This window comes from Pistacia vera, unplaced genomic scaffold (assembly GCF_008641045.1).
Source record: "Pistacia vera cultivar Batoury unplaced genomic scaffold, PisVer_v2 Contig250, whole genome shotgun sequence".
NCBI lineage: Eukaryota > Viridiplantae > Streptophyta > Magnoliopsida > Sapindales > Anacardiaceae > Pistacia > Pistacia vera.
Genome location: NW_022196058.1, coordinates 19768 through 35328, shown reverse-complemented (window position 1 = coordinate 35328; position 15561 = coordinate 19768). Strand labels below are relative to the sequence as shown.

Here is a 15561-nt window from a genome sequence, read left to right as displayed (position 1 = left end):
GCGGGACCTTTCATTTTGCATGCCGTTTGATAGACAGAGAAAAAGTAGCAATAAGTGAGCTCCATGAAGGTTTTGCTGTGATAGCCCGCAATATATTCATGTTTAAAATGTAAAATTAGCAATTACAAACTCAATTTCTCATGTAAATTCACTATCATTCCCCATGAAACTTCATGGTCGAAAGGGGTAAAAGTCGCAAGGTTGACAAGAGTATAGGTTCAAGCCTTGAGAAGATGTTGCTTTGCAGGAGCATCAGTGACAAATAATCTTGTATTTAATCCTTCACCTCCGGAAATAGCTTAGGTAAAAGGAATCAGGTCAATCATCAAACGCTCATTCTGAAGCATCTATACGGTGAAGAACTTCAAGGGGCAGTACTTCATTGACTATCAACCAAAAGGACAACTATGCATGTATTCAACAGCTAAAATAAAAAAGAATGAATCTCATGGGTTTCCTATCATTAAGGAGGAATCATATAATAAAATTTCATGGTAGTCCACTAGCAAAAACAGGTCAATCGCAGAATTACCTGTATCCAACTTAAAGACAACGAACAACTTAACCAGATTCAGAACCAAACGACAAAAACATAGTATTCCAATTTCCAAACAAACCATCTTATTGGAAAACATTTGATTATAATCGAGAATATACATCATAGCATTCATGATTAATAGTTCCAAGGCAGTACTGCTATAACAAACTCACATGATAGCTTGCCTTTAACAATGGCAGAGTGGCTTGCAGCCTATAAACCCTGTTACAGCCATAAACAGTAGCTGTCAACAGCTTCAAATGCTGGTCACATCCTATCAGCAAGATACTTTGCTAAAGAGTTGACTGGCTTCGCAGGGTCAACATTTTCCATTCCTCGATTCCTAATCTTGACCCGAATAAGATAATCATCTGCAATCCAGGCAAAACTCAACATGACTACATTCCTAGTGCCATCTAGCTCTTGCAAGTCAAGTGATTTCTTCACCCATTTTGGATGGTAAGTGGCCTGGTACCATGCCGAGGCCTTACGTTCATATAATAAATTCTTGTCAGCATCAGAAAGTTGCTCAAAATCTGAGTCCATCTTCTCAAAAATTTGCCTAAATTCTTTTCTCAAGGACCTGTAAGAATGCTTGAGCCTCTCCTTCAGTTCTCCTTGCTTCCGGCTGTTGTACTTTGGCATAGACCAAATATGCCCCGTGACCAGCTCTTCTTCCCTATTAACTTTGTACTGATCCAGAAGACCAAGCAATTGGCCGTTGTAGGAGCATTTTTTATCCCAAGCATCAGCAATGAAATCAATGGACCCAGTGACCTCGAGATCTGTATCATAGGGGATTTCAACAGGATTAAAGTTTACCCCAGCTGAACCAGAAATGTCTTCATCTTAATTATCTTTAATATGTCGATAGAGCCTTCCCAATATTTTGCTTGACTTGTATGATTGATACTCCTCCTTTCCCATAAAATCTGGATACATCTTTGGTTTCAGATGTGATGGCATAGTTACAAGCTTCCCGGTTTTGGGAAAATCAACAGCTGTGGCAGCTAACTCTGCTAGGATGATGCAGTTCTCATCCAGTGCCCCATACTCACTGCGGTCAGCATGAACGACATGAGCATTGCAGATTGCACCTAGGTTCTCATTAACCATGTTTCTTGCAAAAAATTCTATTATGTCCTGTAAAATAAACATGATTAGAACTGTAGCACATTTGAGAGAGTTCTACAGTTACACTCTCAACAAGACTAATTATAAACTAAATAAGAATTTGAAGCTTCTGTAAGAAATCAGAAAATGTCCGTAACCTACATTTAAAAGCTACTTTGGCTAGACATGCTATTCTAGAATTATCTGATTTCATCAAATGTAGTTTTGTTATCATCTAATTTCATCAACATAACTTTGTTCACTTTTTGATGTTGAAATTTCTGAGGTTACACCAACAATGTAGCACTTGGCAATGTCTGGCAAAAGACTTTGAAAACCACATGATGCCACCGTATTATCCCTAATAGCGCCATTACATTATTGAGTACTAACTGAGCTGGTCGTATGACTTACTGATACACCAGGAAACAATAATTTTGCACTGGATAAATGGTAACAAAGAATTTCATCTGTTTTGTTGGTTATAACATTGTCAGGCTCCACAGATGTGAATTAAAACAAATGTCAGTACTTGGCATTGGCTTAACCAAGATATGTATGCAATTGCAGCATTATCTTAATCACCTTGGTGCTACAAAGAAAGATAACACGAAAAAAATGTTTGTAGCATGAATAATTATTATATGATGTCAATAATAAAAGAGAATTATAAAAAACCAGATTCTGAATAAAACACAGTTATAGAAGCTTAGTTATAACATTCTAAGAAGGTGAAAAGCTACCTGATGATTGACTGGGCGTGACAAGTTTTTGACCTCAGCACAATCATACTGCATCGGAGGCCAGCTCTTCTTACTGGGGGGGATGAGATTTTCATCCCAAGTGACAAAGTACAGATCCCCATCAAGGTCACTTCCGGAAGCTTCATTTGTGTGGGGCCTGTCACCCTTTTGAGGGAAAACAAGGCAATCATATAAATGGTGTAAATCCGGGGCATCAACTGCTTCCAAAATCCTTATATCTCCAGGGTGAAGGCAAGGATTCTTTGCTATAACCACAAATCCATTAATAACTTCCAAATTGCTTTCTGTCTCTGTAAATCTGGAGCCATGTTTGGAAAAGCAGTTTTCCAAACATGGCTTGGACACTTGGATAAAGCACTGACCTTGTTCCAATACCCCAAGTTCATCCAAGCAGCCCATCAACCACCTCCCAGACTGAACAAATATCCGAGCCTTTTCCCTAAGACCCCAAAGCTGGGCAGCTCTTATAGAGGTTAACATTCCATGTAAATGAGGTTCTGCTTGAGGCTTGAAACCTGCACTCAGCATCATTGCTGCCGTATTTCCTTGCTCAGTACAGGAAACAGTCAAGACTTCAAATGCCACATCAGTATCCATGACCATTTTGTTCAGTTTGGAAACCATAGAGGCCTGCATTAGCCAAAATGTTTCATCGGGAATGTTCAATGTTGAAAGCAATGTAATTATCTGCCTATTTAGGAAACCAGGCTGAAACCTAGTCCATGAGCATATTTCCAAGGTAGTATGGTTGGACTGGAATTTGTTCATACTTCCCCTCAAAGACAGTCGAATCCCATCACCTTGTGCTGGCCAACAGGCCACCACCCCTTTGTAACCAGCATATCTGATCTGATAAGCACAGGGTGGTGGGTTCATGTCCAATTTCAATTTCTCTGAAACTTCCATGGCAAGATCAGGAGTGATCATACCAATACCATCAGAGAAATTATATCCATTCCTCTCAACATCTGGAAGATTACGATTAACCTCCATTGATGGTACTTCAACTGTTGCATATGTAGATGAGAAGCACTGGCCCATCCTGGCAGCACACTTTGCAATGTTCCTGTTGACGAACTTTCCCATCCAACTTTTAATGTTGTGCACACCTGTCTTCCCATCTTCAGCGAAAAACCAGGCAGAACGATCCCTTAATTGATTGGATGAAAAGGCCAGAAAGGAATATTTGCGCCCGCATAAATTGAACCCATCCATGAGAATGCTTCTCACCCTCTTGAATACTCGTGTCTTCTGCGGGAAGGAGTTTGATGTGATTTCCCTCACAATTGGAGCAACATAATAAGTAAGAACATTTGCATTCATTTTTTGCAGGCCTTCATCCATAAAGGTGACTCTTAAAAACCGATCAGCAACATTTTTATATTTCCGAAGAACCCTATTGGAGAGTTCAACTTCTGGGGGAAGACAGTACGCTTTGGTTGGGGTAATAACCAACCTTCTGATTTCTACAATGTCATCCATCTGCTTAGGAATCTCATAAAGCTTAGGATTCTTGAGTAACCATTCTTGCACAACTTGCAGCCTCTTATAGGCATCAAGCACAGGCCGTTTATAAGAACATATGTGCTTCAGTGCAGCCACATTTACCTCCTTCGGTTGGCTTCTCAGTATATCAAAGAAGCTATCTGATAGCTGGTGTTGGCTGAATATTCCTTTATGCATGACAGCATTCACCAAAAACATTACCTCAAAGTCTATGCCATCCCCATGATGAATACAAAAAAATGAATCTGTCATGAGCGTCCCAAAGCCAGGTTCATCTCTAATCTTAAGTGGTCGCATTAGGCACTCCACTGGCACCCTCCGTGTTCTAAGGTAATTCATGGCCCTTTTTAGCTTTCCACCATGACGGGGAGGGACAGAAATTCGATAAGAATTACACCGACCAATTGCCCCACTAGGTGTAAAATCTGTGGTTCGGATCCAAGGATCATCATCATCCAACAAATCATATGGTACTGTTACTTCTATATCATCATCAGCGGTTCTGTACCAGACCCAAGGTGAAGAAGCCAGCTGCAATAGAATTACTTGATAGGATGAATCTGAATACTGCTTGATCTCATTGATCTCCCTCACCAAGAACTCAACCTTAAAATCACATTTAATAACAGCATGCAGAGTAGAGCTTTTGAAAGAGAAAGCAACATCTCTTGAAAAACACATTTTGCATGTTCCATCAAAAGGATCCACCAAAAACTCAACCCCTGACGAAGGTCCTCTCCAACCAACAAAGAACTCGTCTCGGCTAACTAATGTACCAATCTCAACACATACATCAGGTAATTTGAAGGGAATAGTAGTCCTCCTCCTCATATTCAAGTGGAAAGGATTTTCAGGGCCCAAACTGGCCTTCAGTGCTTGATTCTTGAAAAAGAGCTCACAACGGCCTGCCTCATCCATTGCCCCGGTTGCAGATTCAGGTGAGGCAAAATGCACAAAGGCATGTGGCTCTACCTTCTTATAATCATCAGTGCTTTGAATTTCTGAAGTTTTAATGATACCAAAATTTGGATAGGATTCTGGAGGGGTTGAAGAAGTCTTCAATCTACAGCGCCACACATCTCCAACGTAACATTGCAAGTAATTTGTAAGTTCTTTTGCTTTAACATCGTTGTCAAATCCACCAAAACTAACTTGAGTGACCACTGTGTTCTTTCCATTTCCTTCTTGCTCCATCTGGCACAGAAAAGTTGATGAAGTAAAATCTGCAAACATATAACAGACAAAAAAACCAAAAGCCTGCATCAGAACCCTGATGTCATAACAGATTAATAGTTATTCCAATTCAACTCCAAAATCAAAGCAAAAACAAATAAATACAGAACAATTAAGAAAAAATTAGGTCATAGCGAGAAAATGATAAAAAAGGAAATAGATATGGAGAGAGTTAGCTTAAGAGAAGATAAGCAAAGATCCCAGTCCACCATTCCTTTATACAATAATGAATAATTTTTCTTTAATGTTTAAATAAAATAACCGAAAGCATATAATTCATTTTCTTCTTTCTTTCACGAGCTTTCCCAACAACCATAATAAAACATATTGATCAAAAGCTACAAACAAATATCAATTAAAAGGCAGCTAAACTTAATTTTGGTGAGAAGAGAAAGAATTAAATTCAGTTTACGTATCTTTTCTTTACATGCAAAATCTCATTATACAAAATACCGAACAAACAATAACAAAACAGAATGCAAGATTCATTTCCGTACAGTTTCTTGGCAACCAAACAGAACTTGAATTAAGGCCCAATGACTCGCTACAAGTAATTTCAAGATTTGAAATAAAAAAAAACATGATCACAAGTTAACTGAAACTCTCAGAACAAAAAAGTACAAACCTGGAGAATGTAAAGGCGATCAAAGAGGAGAAAATCAGATATAAAGTAAAGGCGCGGGAGCATTTGAGTTTGTTAAGAGTTGAGTTGAGTGAAGTGAAGGAAATGAAATGAGCGTGTGTTATTTTTCTATTTATATCTCTCAACTGCTGTCCTGAGTCTGTGACTGTCTGTCGCCTTCTTAAAGAAGTTGTCAGGACCCAGACTCACGTTGCTTTATTATTTTTTTTTTCCTCTTTCCCGCTTTTTATTTCTATTTCTATTGCTTTAATATGGTGTTGTGTTAAGGACGATTGTCGAGAGATTTTTTATCCAACGGCTGCCATTAACTTGATCAAGTGCTAAAAGAAAACCGCGTTGATTGCTTGTGGGATAATTGCCTTTGGCTTTGGGTCATTCGGGTAGATCCCTTATTCTAGCCAATGTGCCTCAAGCTATATAAAAGATAGAATGGATATATTTTTATATTATTTTTTTTAATAAAATTAGGTTAATGTCATCTTAAGTTTATTTTTCTTTTTTGCATAAAAAATATTTTTTCAAAGTTAGAATTTAATTAACGAAGATATTTCCTAATATTTGAAAGTTATGATAGATTAAACCCTTCTCTTTAGAAAAGAAAATGCATATATATTCAAACTTATTACATATCCGAAATTCTCTTAGTGATAACTATCTCAATATTTTAAAGATGAAAGTAGAAAGATTCAATTAAAAAAATTAATCCTAAAATTACGTCAATATTAGATTATATAATTTAGTGTAGTGTAGTATTTATATAAATTTAGGATGTCAAATAAATCAAAGACGGTTTTTTTTTTTTAATATATTTTTTAAAAGGCAGTAAAATTATTGCTATTTTTTTGTGCTGGGAAATATTGAGATGATAATCTATAGGAAATTAGGAATCCTTCAAATAAGTATTATTTTGTTTATTAGCATTCAAGTATTAGAAATGCTTGTTTTTAAGTATGCAAAATATTTGTTTGTCTTTTATAATTAGTGATTTGAGTGTATTGATATCTTTTGTGTTAAGTCATGGTTAAAAATTATAGCAGATAATCTTGTATTTTATGATGTAAACAATTAACACGTTTGTTGTAACTTGCATTTTTTATTTAATTTATTATTCATAGAATGTTGGAAGATGAAAGATAAAAGGTTCGAAGATTAAAGATGATGGGAGTTAAGTCATTGAATGGGAGGTGCTTATGGTGAATTTAATTGAATTAAAGGATGAGTTATGAATATGAAAAGATGGAGTATGTGAAGAGTTGTATATAAATATCTCTTATATTCATTCATCAAATACATTTTTTTTATCTTCACCAATTCTATTGAGAGAAAAATATTAGCTAAACAAGGTGTTCCTTTGGAGGAGTTTGGGTTGAGCAATTTGTGTTGAGTTGCTGTTAACCAAACAACGAGACTGTTGGATAGTTGTATACTATCTTAGAGGGGACGGGTCAAAGTGTTTCTTTATTACACAGATTGTTTAAGCTTTGCTAACTATAGAGGGTTCGAATTTCCTTAAAGAAAGCGAGATATCCGCGCATGCAATCTTCATTATTTATCATTGTATCATTTTCACCAACACACATATTTTAATACGTTTCAAATTTACATGAAAATTTTTATCATAATTATATTCAAAAATACTTTTCTTAAACATTTTATTATAACTAATTTTTTTAATATAAAACATAATTTGGAGAGAGATTTATGGGCTCTACTAAAGTAAGGGGCTGCACTGTTGACCCCTTTGGACCAAGTGTTGGGAATAATACCCTTGTATGAATTGAGTATTGATAATATCCATCTTCACCAAAGTTCAAACATGAGCATATATAATAAGACGACTAGGTCTAACATTGATAACTATGTGATTTAAAATAAACAAGTTGCTTAGTCTATTTTCCCTATAAACTATCCGTATTAATTTCTCCACAAACATTGACCTTCTCAAGGCAATAAGCATATACCATATTTCACATCGATAGTGTTTGATCTTATCAAAAACCATATATTATAATTTATCAACATGTCACGCTGATGCCTCTATCTTATATTATCACTAATGTGTATTTTTGCTTTTTATGTTAATTTCAACAACTTGCCTCCGAATCAAATAAATATATAATCTATATTCGGCATTGACTTCAATTTATATGTGCAATGTAAGAGAAACATAGAGCCACCGCCATTACTTTAATTAGTATGCCATCCAATGACACTCTCAATAAATTATTTTATTATAATTACACTATATAAGTTTTTGTGTGTAATTTAATTTATAATTACATAGCTTAGAATAGAATAGTCAAACGGACAATAGAAGAATAAAACTAAGAAGATATACTTAAAACACAGAGGATATTCTTATTCTCCTCTAACGAATATTCCAATTCCACCAACATAAATAAAATCAACTTTATGTTCTGTTATGTTTTAATTATCTTACACCTTCTTCAATCACCGTAACATTTCATCGGATTTTTATTATTAGGACCATGAAATTTTGGAAGAGTTTGAGCATATTGATCGAAGAGACATTACCTGATTGGCGAGACAAGTTTTTGTCTTACAAGGATTTGAAGAAGCAGTTGAAGCTCATCCATCCAAAACATGGGGAGACTGGTAACAAACGCCCCAGATTAGAGGGCCCGGACGGCGGAGATTGCTACGAGGAGACTGAGGAGGCCAAGCGTGTCAATCAATTCGTCAAGATGTTGGAGGATGAGATGGAGAAGTTCAATGCCTTTTTTGTTGAAAAAGAAGAGGAATATGTTATCAAATTGAAGGTATTTACAATTGCTGTTAAAAATTGAACCTTTACCTTTAATATTATTGAATTATTGTTTACAAATTACTAGATGAGATTTTTGTTTTATTTTCTCTTTTTAGTTGTTTTAGTCCCTGGAATATGTTAGTTAGAATTTAGAAATATTGTAATCGATCTAGTTGTTGCTTTTGCAAATTTTTTCATTTTTCTTTTTCAAATTTTTGGGATGTGTTTATAGCTGTATAAAGCGTCATGTGTCGAGGAAGGGAATTTGGGATTTGAAATATTTATAGGGCGGTGGTTGAAATGCAGGAGTTGCAAGATAGGGTAGCAAAGGCCAAGGGTTCAAATGAAGAGTTGATGAAAGTAGGAAGGGAAATTGTAGATTTTCATGGGGAGATGGTTTTTTTGGAGAATTACAGTGCCCTTAATTACACAGGTATATATCTTTATCCCGGTCTCTTTATTTTAGTTACTGATGTCCTATTGGGCTAATTGCATCTCCTCCTGAAAGTTAGTGGGAGGCCAGGCGAGGCGCAGGTCCATTCCTGCTTGGATGTGCTTGGTAGCATTTGCGCAGGCACAACACCCACAAAATTCTGTGCTGCTATTCAAATTATCTATTACTTGGATGGCTTTGTGAATGCATCATTTCATCTCTTAAAGGCATATAACCTTTGAGCAGTTACCAGTGCCTGGTTTACAGAATACTTATTGCATCTGGTCAAACTGACGGTGTAATATTAGAATATTTTGGATATGTTTTTGTTGGGTTAACATTAGTGGGATGGCAGAGCTTAACTTTCATTTTCTCATCAGTTTAATGCCAATCAAATGGGTTTATTATATTTTCTCTGGTGATAGGATTAATTTTGCACGAAGATAAGTAGGATGGATACTATTAAAGGTGGAAAAAGGTTCATACTTGATAAGAATAGATTTAATTTGCCCATATGCCAATGAATCTGTTGTAATACAAGTGGCTTATAACTAGAGAGGAATATGTCTAGTGCTGAGTCCTTAGTTGCTGCCTTTATTGTGATTAAAATCAATTAGTTGCAAGGAGTGAATGGATTCTGAGTGCAATTTTTGTCCTATGATGGTATGTTCTAAGAGGGAAAAAGGAAAAGAAAAGCTGCTTTTAAGATGAGTATATACTGTGGTTTGTGACAAAGAATATTGTTATGGTTTGACCCACTTGTGACCTTTCCTGATCCTGACTTGTTATGTACAGGACTAGTTAAAATATTAAAGAAATATGACAAGCGAAGCGGTGCTCTTATTCGGTTGCCCTTTATCCAGAATGTATTGCAACAGCCATTCAATACAACTGATGTGCTTAACAAGCTTGTGAAGGAGTGTGAGACAATGCTGGATCATCTTTTCTCCAAGAATGAACCGTCATCCTCGTCTGAAGCAACTGAAGAGAAAGCGAGCTGTGACCCAAATACTTCGGCTGAAAATAAAGAGAGGCCTCTCACAGTTCCCAAAGAACTTTCAGAAATAGAGAACATGGAAAGCATGTATGTGAAGCTGACACTATCGGCTCTGCGTGTCTTGAAGGAGATTCGAAGTGGAAGCTCAACTGTGAGCATGTTTTCGCTTCCTCCTTTGCAAAGTAATACTTTGGAAAAGGAGTGGAAGAAAGTTTCTGTCTTAGAGCAAGCAGCCAAATAGTTTTGTAATCTCTTGACCATAGGAATTGAAGGATGGGTCTTTGCTCTTATTTCCACCCTTTTTCCCCTGTTGCTGCCTTTTTTCTTTACTCATACATTACTGATATTAGTTGCCTACAGGTTGTTGTATGTTTGACTCCTTAGCTCTCAAGACATGGATGAAAGTTCTTGTAGAAATGATTAATTTTATGTAAACTGATGCGATTAGCTTCTATGGTGTGTCCATACATTTAGTTATTTTATTTTTATCAAAGTCTCATCACTTAGAAGATTATTAAAATTAGTTTTTGCATTACTTCTGTTGAAACAACTGAACCTGTGGACATATATGGAAGAATATTTACACTCAAGGGGAGAAATTTTTTGTTTATCGAAATTGTGCTCCGGGTTTTAGCTGTTTAATCATTACTATAACCGTATAACGTTTGTTATTTTTTCATAATTATGTATATTGTTTCACAAAGAGCGCCTGTAGCTCAGTGGATAGAGCGTCTGTTTCCTAAGCAGAAAGTCGTAGGTTCGACCCCTACCTGGCGCGGTTATTATTTTTCAGATTTTCAATTCCCTGCTTTAATTTCATTACAAATATGTCTTTTATATTTTCTCCTTATTAAAGAATTTTTATTACTTTAATTTCTTAATATAATTAGGAGAGAGAAAAATATTAGTTAAACACTTTCGTCTATCGTCATTATACCTCAAGCAAGTCACAAATATAAAAAAAAAAAAAATTATTACTTTAATCCCTTAATATAATTACAGAAGAAAAAACTACTAAAACACCTCTATCATATCATTGTTGTTGTAACCGGATCATGTCACAAATATCATATCGTCCTGGTTGTAACTGGAGCATGTCACAAGTCAAATATGTCTTTTATCTCCCTTTATTACTTTAAAATGAAACAAATATCTCCTATATTTTCCCTTTATTAGAGGATTTTTATTACTTTGATTCCTTAATATAATTAGAAAAGAGAAAACTACTAATGGAACACATTCATTGTATTGTCGTCGTTGTAACCAGAGCATGTCACAAGTATGTTTTTTATTTTCCGACTTTACCGATATTTCTAAACTTTTAATAACAAATTTAGATGGACTAAGTAAAGTCTTAACAGGTTAAATTGGTTTGGGTATAGGGCTGCAAATGAACCGAGCTGTTCGCAAATAACTCGATGTTCGTTCGATAACTGTTCGATTCGACTAAACAACAAACTGTTCGCGAACAGTTCGATGTTTGTTCGATAATATGTTTGATTCGAGTTTTCGATTATGTTCGCGAACATACTGAGTTCGACTGATTCATCCGTTCGTGAACAATCTATTCGATTATTTGTTCGTTTATGTTCGAAAAACATTGTATACATTATTATATATATTTATATTTTTTCTTTTTTATATTATGTTTGGTTTAGTTTGGATGAATTTTTTTAATGGTAATCAATAATAAAATATTATGATGTTTTTGTTTTTCTTATATATATAATATGTTTGGATTTTTTTTTTCAAATGTCATCAATAATTAAATATATAAGTATATAGCATTTTAATTAAAAAATAATAAATTATTATGATACATAGCATGACAAATTTAATAATATAATAGCTTAATTAAATGTAGTATAACAAATTTATGAGCATAATATATTTTATAATTTAGTGATATATAGCATGACAAATTTAATAACATAATAGTTTAATTAAACCTAAATTAATCACATATTTGTATTGATCATATATTATAATTGACTCTTATACCACTATAAATTTATGGGTGTTGATACAAAATTATATGTAGACAGTAATGATAATATATATATAATAACCTATCATTTTGGTAATTTAATAATATATTAAACATATTTAATCTATGATTAATATATGTATGATAATAATTTTGTATATATATAATTACACATTATATATATAACCCAATAACCAACAAACTAACCCGCCCAACCCAAATTTTAAAACAAAAATTCAAACCCAATTCCACATTTTCCCTTACCCAGCCCAAAATCCTAATCCAATTCAATCACAGCCCTAAGTTATTTGAACGAGTTATTCGAACATCTATTTACAAGTTAATTGAACGAACTCGAACAGTCATTCTGTGTTCGTTTGAGTTCGAACACCCATTTGTGCTTATCAAACGAGTTTCGAATGGAGGTGTTCGTTCGTGTTCGGTTCGTTTGCAAGCCTAGTTGGGTATTAACACATCTCAACCTATGCATTCATCGTTGCTACCTTTAAGGGGACGTTTGGATTGTATAATATTTTATTATAAGGGTATATTATATTAACGGAAAGAAATATCATCTTGAGGATCATTGTGAATATTTTGAAAATGTGTTTGATTGGTTCAAATAAATTGGTGAATAATATGTTTGGTTGGGAGGATAAATGGGCGGATATGTTATATAGATTACTAAATTGCTCTCATTTTTTAAATATTAATATCATAGGGTGCGTTTGGTTTATTATTTTGGGTAGGATTTTGGGGATAGTATTGGATAGTTGGATAAGGGAATATTACGAGATAAAATTTAAAAATTTATAAAAAAGCCCCCAAGGTTTGCTAATTTAATAAACACCCCAATATATTAAAATATTGTAAAATGACAAAAACACCCCTACCACCCGCAGTGCTAGATTCTGGCCACCACCGCCGGAATCTGGCCGAAAAATTGGATAACCACACATACTTAACTAACTTAGGTCGGATCTGGCGGGTATTTGATTAATATGGCCTTTTCCAGCCATATCCACCACGGATCTGGCCGAAAAATGCCAGATCTAAGGCCGGATGTGGCTTTCGACGGCCGAAAAAGGCGATCTTTGGCCGTCCTTTTCCGGCCATTACTGGCCATTTCTGGTGGTCATGTGATTGTTGTGACAGATTCTGACTACCACCGGTGGTGGTTGTTAGAATCTGGCAAGTATTGGTGGGTAGGGGTGTTTTTGTTAGTTTTTAAACATTTTTTCTAGGGGTTATTTAATAAAATTAATAAACTTATGAGGTCTAAAAATAATTAAAAAAATAGACTAATATTTTGGGAATAATGTGCCAAACAACATTTGAAGAATATGATTGAGAATATGGATAAAAACAATAAGCCAAACGCACCCATAGTATTTTTTATTATTATTTTTTGAATCATTTTTTTGAATCCCTTATATTTGAAATTTTGTTAAAACATCACAGCCATATAAAACTTTAATTTATAGCAAAATCACCCCCACCCACCCCAAGCCATTGCCGGCAGCTAACCACCACCGTCGGCATTTGACAGAATGGTGCACGACTGGTTGTATATGGTCGGCTGTGCGCCGACAAAGTCGAAAATGGCCATGGATCATTTGGCATGAAAAGGCCAGATATTTGGCCGTGCCATTTCATGGCTAAAGATCTGGCCTTTTCACGACCATATCTGTGGCTGTTTCACGTCGGCTGTTTCACGACCACATTTCACGACCACATCTTTGGCCGTGAAACAGCCCTAGAAATGGCAGGTCTGGCCGTTTTCGGCTATGGATTTGTGATCCATAGCTGGAAAAGGCCTTACTGGCGCACGACTAGCCAGATCCTGCCGACCGTGCACCTTTGCGGTGATTGATGCTGGCGGCTGGCGGTGGTGAGTCACGGTCAACAGTGGTCTTGGGTGACTGGGAGTATTTTGTTAACTTTTAAACTTTTTGTGGTTGAGGTGTTTTAGCTAATTTTTTAACTGTAAAGGGGCTGAGTAATTGTTATTTGGTAAACATTTAAAGGCAATTGTGTTCAAAATGACTTTTAATTAAGGGCAAAATGAGAAGAAAAAACATATTATCCCGATAATGTTTTAATAACACCCTCTAACAAGATAATCAGATTACATCCCATATTACCAACAGTAAACACTATTTACAATAAAAAATTACCGTAATATCTTATAATTTGCAAACCAAACATAGAAATCTTGCAAAATAAACGAATATTACCCCCTATCCAAATGGCCCATAAGTGGTGTTTATTTCATGGATTTTAAAGAGAAATACGAATGAGGATTGGATGTAAATGAAATGGATTGAGATAATATACGAAGAAATGAAACATGATTATATTGCTTCAAATGAAAATACCCTCTGGTTTAAATGAGTATACATGTATAATTTATTTTTAACATAAATTTTGTGTATACAATGCATGCGTCTTTACATGAATTACCTAACATCACAAACAATTCCTCTCTTAACCATACTGAAACAGCCCATATAAACTCATTCAATCTCTTCATAATTTGATCACAAACCAAAAATGTCTATAATAGCTGAAGTACCAGGCTTCCTCCAAGTCTTTGCTGATGGTTCTGTTCAACGCTTTGCTCCTGAAATAGCTCCTGCCTCAGCTGAATCATTCAATGGATACAGGTCTAAGGATGTCATCATTCACACTTCTAAGCCAATCACTGCAAGGATTTTCCTTCCTGATACTACCACTACAACTACCACTACAACTACCACCCTTCCCATTCTCCTTTATTTTCATGGTGGTGGATTTTGCATTGGCTCAACCACTTGGCTTGGCTACCATTATTTCCTTGGAGACTTCTCTGTTGCATCACAATCCATTGTCCTTTCCATTGACTACCGTTTGGCGCCGGAGAATCGCCTCCCCATAGCTTATGAAGATTGTTATTCCTCGCTTGATTGGTTATGTCAACAAGTAAAATCTGAACCATGGCTTGCTCAAGCTGATATTTCTCGTGTGTTTCTCTCAGGTGACAGTGCTGGAGGGAACATTGCACATCATGTTGCAGTCAGAGCATTGCGGAACAAAGCTCTTGATGTTAAAATCAAAGGGTTGTTATTGATACATCCTTATTTTAGCAGTGAAAGGAGAACTCAAAAAGAGATGGCTGATGGGGTTGGTGAGCATGTGGCCATGAATGATTTGTTCTGGAGATTAAGCATACCGGAAGGGTCAAATCGTGATTATTTTGGGTGTAATTTTGAGACAGAAGAAATGTGTGTGGAAGAATGGAGTCAATTTCCAGCAGTGGTGGTTTATGTTGCTGGGTTGGATTTTTTGAAGGAAAGGGGGATCATGTATGCAGAGTTTTTGCAGAATAAAGGATTGAAGGAGGTGAGAGTGGTGGAAGCTGAGAAGGAGTCGCATGTGTTTCATGTGTTTTACCCTGAATCTGAGGCAACTCGTTTGCTTCAACGACAAATGTCCGAGTTTATGAAGAGCTATTAGTTAGAATCTTAAAAAGCTATGCCTGGCCAGTGTATCCAGAAAGCATTTCTAATAAAATCAAGATTCAGTTCAAATTTACAGTACT

At 35.6% G+C, this 15561-nt stretch overlaps 3 protein-coding genes and 1 non-coding gene across 4 annotated transcripts; 3 read left to right on the top strand and 1 right to left on the bottom strand.

The window, feature by feature from the left end:
- Positions 1–604: 604 nt before the first annotated feature.
- On the bottom strand, positions 605–5908 carry LOC116132351 (RNA-dependent RNA polymerase 6). The gene is made up of 3 exons (XM_031417994.1): positions 5780–5908; positions 2395–5144; positions 605–1681 (listed from the first exon to the last, which is right to left on the bottom strand). The coding sequence occupies exons 2-3, from the start codon at positions 5113–5115 to the stop codon at positions 1388–1390; spliced, it is 3015 nt and encodes a 1004-aa protein (XP_031273854.1). The 5' UTR covers positions 5116–5144; positions 5780–5908; the 3' UTR covers positions 605–1387.
- Positions 5909–8162: 2254 nt separating this feature from the next.
- LOC116132391 (SPX domain-containing protein 1-like) lies at positions 8163–10363 on the top strand. The gene is made up of 3 exons (XM_031418043.1): positions 8163–8577; positions 8871–8997; positions 9793–10363. The coding sequence occupies exons 1-3, from the start codon at positions 8287–8289 to the stop codon at positions 10233–10235; spliced, it is 861 nt and encodes a 286-aa protein (XP_031273903.1). The 5' UTR covers positions 8163–8286; the 3' UTR covers positions 10236–10363.
- A 336-nt stretch (positions 10364–10699) lies between these two features.
- On the top strand, positions 10700–10772 carry TRNAR-CCU. The gene has a single exon. It is a non-coding gene; the product is annotated as a tRNA-Arg (tRNA).
- Positions 10773–14467: 3695 nt separating this feature from the next.
- On the top strand, positions 14468–15556 carry LOC116132303 (probable carboxylesterase 17). The gene has a single exon (XM_031417958.1). It carries the CDS (start codon positions 14535–14537, stop codon positions 15474–15476), a length of 942 nt encoding a protein of 313 aa, XP_031273818.1. The 5' UTR covers positions 14468–14534; the 3' UTR covers positions 15477–15556.
- The last annotated feature ends 5 nt before the right edge of the window (positions 15557–15561 follow it).

Coding starts and splice junctions, on each gene's coding strand:
- LOC116132351 (XM_031417994.1), bottom strand. CDS start 5,115: ATGGAGCAAGAAGGAAATGGAAAGAACACAGTGGTCACTCAAGTTAGT. Junction 1,682..2,394: donor CACGCCCAGTCAATCATCAG/GTAGCTTTTCAC, acceptor TTTATTTTACAG/GACATAATAGAATTTTTTGC.
- LOC116132391 (XM_031418043.1), top strand. CDS start 8,287: ATGAAATTTTGGAAGAGTTTGAGCATATTGATCGAAGAGACATTACCT. Junction 8,578..8,870: donor AATATGTTATCAAATTGAAG/GTATTTACAATT, acceptor GTTGAAATGCAG/GAGTTGCAAGATAGGGTAGC. Junction 8,998..9,792: donor CAGTGCCCTTAATTACACAG/GTATATATCTTT, acceptor TGTTATGTACAG/GACTAGTTAAAATATTAAAG.
- LOC116132303 (XM_031417958.1), top strand. CDS start 14,535: ATGTCTATAATAGCTGAAGTACCAGGCTTCCTCCAAGTCTTTGCTGAT.